Raw genomic sequence first — 2,830 nt, 5'->3', positions numbered from 1 at the left:
TTCAACTCTGGAGTACTTGAGATTTGTAAACTGTAAAAACACATAAATAATATATTAGTAAACCAAGACCAAAAATCATAGTTGAAAAAGTAGTAAGAGCACCAGGTAACAAGATGATTAATTTGAATGCTTAAAAAGAGACATATTCATCATTTATCTCAACCACATCAATGCTTACTTCAATGCTTGCAATAAGGATCTTCAGTGGTTCACAAGCCAAGACTAGTTATTAACCATCCTGTGATGAAAGACGTCCATTGTCAGCTGATGTTGTTATAATTGCAAATGCAGCCATATTTTCGTAAACTATTGATGTCCGCAGACAAAAGTATAAAGCAGATGAATGGTTCATGGACAGAAGACTTAAATTTCTGACCTTATCTGTGTCGACATCATGGATGATTGCATTAATAACTTCTTCTCGGTTTGGACCCAAGTCGTCAGCTAAGGAATCACTGAGTTCTTCAATTTCTATGTATCCACTCTTGTTCAGATCGAAGTATGAGAAGGCTCTGTGCAGGTGTTCATCGTTTCCAATCTTGCGCAAGTGGATTGAGACAGCAACAAATTCTCCGTATTCTAAGGTACCGCTTCCATTGACATCAGCCTGTCATCAACAAGATCGAATAAGAGACAGAGGTTTTAAGTAAGGCATCATGATATTTTCAACGAAGACGATCCTGCTCAATGAGATGTTTGGTTAAGCACTTACTGCTTCCATTAATATCTGAATGTCTGAATCTGAAATCTGGTGACCGAGCTTATGCAAACCGAGTTTCAGCTCCTCAAAGCATAGTTTCCCATCTTGATTAATGTCCATCTTGTCAAACATTTCCTTTATGTCTGCAACTTCCTCGACAGAGAGGTATTCAGCCACAACCTGTAAGAAAGAGCAGAGCAGACTTATCATGCAATATAATTCACTAATCAACAAATAGATAATCAAAATCAAAAGTTGCATGCCTTAAGAGTGTTGAGCTATGATCACTTACCCGTAGAGCTTTCTTTTTAAGTTTGTTCATCCCAGAGAATTGCTGAAGTCTTGCTCGTACGGTTTCACCTAGATTAACATTGGGAGCTTTACTTGCATTCTGCAGCCATGTATGATCTGCGAATTCATAGATTAAGTACATTCTATATAACTAAATTGGTTCGATTAGAAAAGATATCTATATAACTGCTTGTTGATGTTCTATATGTAAGCAAGGCACTATCAGTGAAGATGAGTTTCAAACTGATGACTGGCACCTTCATACATAATAGAATGATGGAACATGCGTTATACTGACTCAACGAGTAAAACATCATTTTCAATGAGAAATAAGTTTCTCTACTCTTACAAAGCATGAACGATCATACAGAGAAACTAACATAACCAGTACTTAATACTCTCTTTACAAAGGACGAATATGCGAGGAGCTAAAAGTTACCAAGAACTTGCTGAGCCGTCAAGCTCTTCTTAGGATCTGGTTCGAGCATCTATAAATTATAAAATGAGGAGCATTCAAAAGCCAAGACTGAGATCACTCATCTATCTATCATTTCAACCTAATAAATTAGTTACTTTGGTTTTGCAAAGTCTCCCAATTGTGTAGGAACCTCAGTAGCTTTTATCCCAAGTTCAGAGAAGAAGAATAATAATGAGGAAAATCAATTTCTGTATTTACAACACTATTTTGATGTTAAATGTTGTTAACATGTTTGTTTAACGTTGTTGTCTCCTTGTTTAGGAGCATTCTTCATAGCCCGCATGAATTTTTAAACAAAATCATGTCTAGTACTGTTTTTCATTTTTCTTATTGATGGAATTGAACCCAAATCCATCGCTAAGAATTAATTTTTCTCTGGAGCACAAAAAATTATGAATTTTCATAACCTCAATCAAAGCATTAGTTTGCTTTTTGTTCTAGCATCTAAAGCAAAAGAAAGTACATTAAGGATAGAGGATAAGGAATAACCATGACAAGAAATCAGGAAAATATATAATAACAGTAGTCCTTCAAAGACAATGAAAATCAAGCAACTAACTTAAATCTGAAGGTGATGCGTAAGTTCGAAAATCTTAATAAAATACTTTGAGTGAGGCCATATTGATAACAGGTAGTCGAAGATTGTAAACCTCAAATTTCATTCCCATGCTCTGATGAATCAAGGTATAGCAAGATTTTAAGATTTACAAACTACTAAACAAAAATATCATGAGGAAGAATCTATAGAAGTACCTGGACAACATGGGAAAATTCATTAAGGAATGCATTTTGTGTGGCTAGGGATAGATGACTGCAAGCCAAAACCTCCAGCATATGCTTGATAGTCAAATCAAGAACTCCAATAAAAGAATACCATGTAAGTAAATGGAAGGAGATAAGGTCAAAAGCATCAAAGATAAATTCACAAATATACAAACAAAGCATAGAGAACCTTCCAACATTGTAGTGAACATGATTAGATATATAACTCCAACCATTTTCTATGTAAACGAAGAGTGCATTCCTGTAAGCTCGAATCGCATGTTGTCTCTACATTTTACAAAATGAATGTTTTACAATTAGCACATAAAACTTTGAACATACTTTAAATATCTGAGACAAGTTTCAATATGAAGATGAATTTGACATGCAATCGAGTACCTGATCAGAAATGTAGTAACGATTTCCAGACAAAACAAGATGAAAACCATACTTGCGTAACATTGGTGGGATGGAAAGCAAATAGCAATAGGATGCTTGTTCAAGCATCACAGCTGCATGCAGAGAAGGCTCCTGATGACTCACGATGTCAGCTTACCAGTATACTTCCCATTTCTTTCATAATCATCAAGAAAATGAGA

At 35.2% G+C, this 2,830-nt stretch overlaps 1 protein-coding gene across 1 annotated transcript; it reads right to left on the bottom strand.

The window, feature by feature from the left end:
• Window positions 1–229: 229 nt before the first annotated feature.
• On the bottom strand, window positions 230–1,479 carry LOC121999667 (calcium-dependent protein kinase 20-like). Its single transcript, XM_042554317.1, has 4 exons — window positions 1,431–1,479; window positions 993–1,108; window positions 713–880; window positions 230–607 (listed from the first exon to the last, which is right to left on the bottom strand). The coding sequence occupies exons 1-4, from the start codon at window positions 1,477–1,479 to the stop codon at window positions 230–232; spliced, it is 711 nt and encodes a 236-aa protein (XP_042410251.1).
• Between the last annotated feature and the right edge of the window lie 1,351 nt (window positions 1,480–2,830).

This window comes from Zingiber officinale, chromosome 7A (genome assembly GCF_018446385.1).
Source record: "Zingiber officinale cultivar Zhangliang chromosome 7A, Zo_v1.1, whole genome shotgun sequence".
Taxonomy (NCBI): domain Eukaryota; kingdom Viridiplantae; phylum Streptophyta; class Magnoliopsida; order Zingiberales; family Zingiberaceae; genus Zingiber; species Zingiber officinale.
This window is presented reverse-complemented; position numbering and strand designations above follow the sequence as displayed.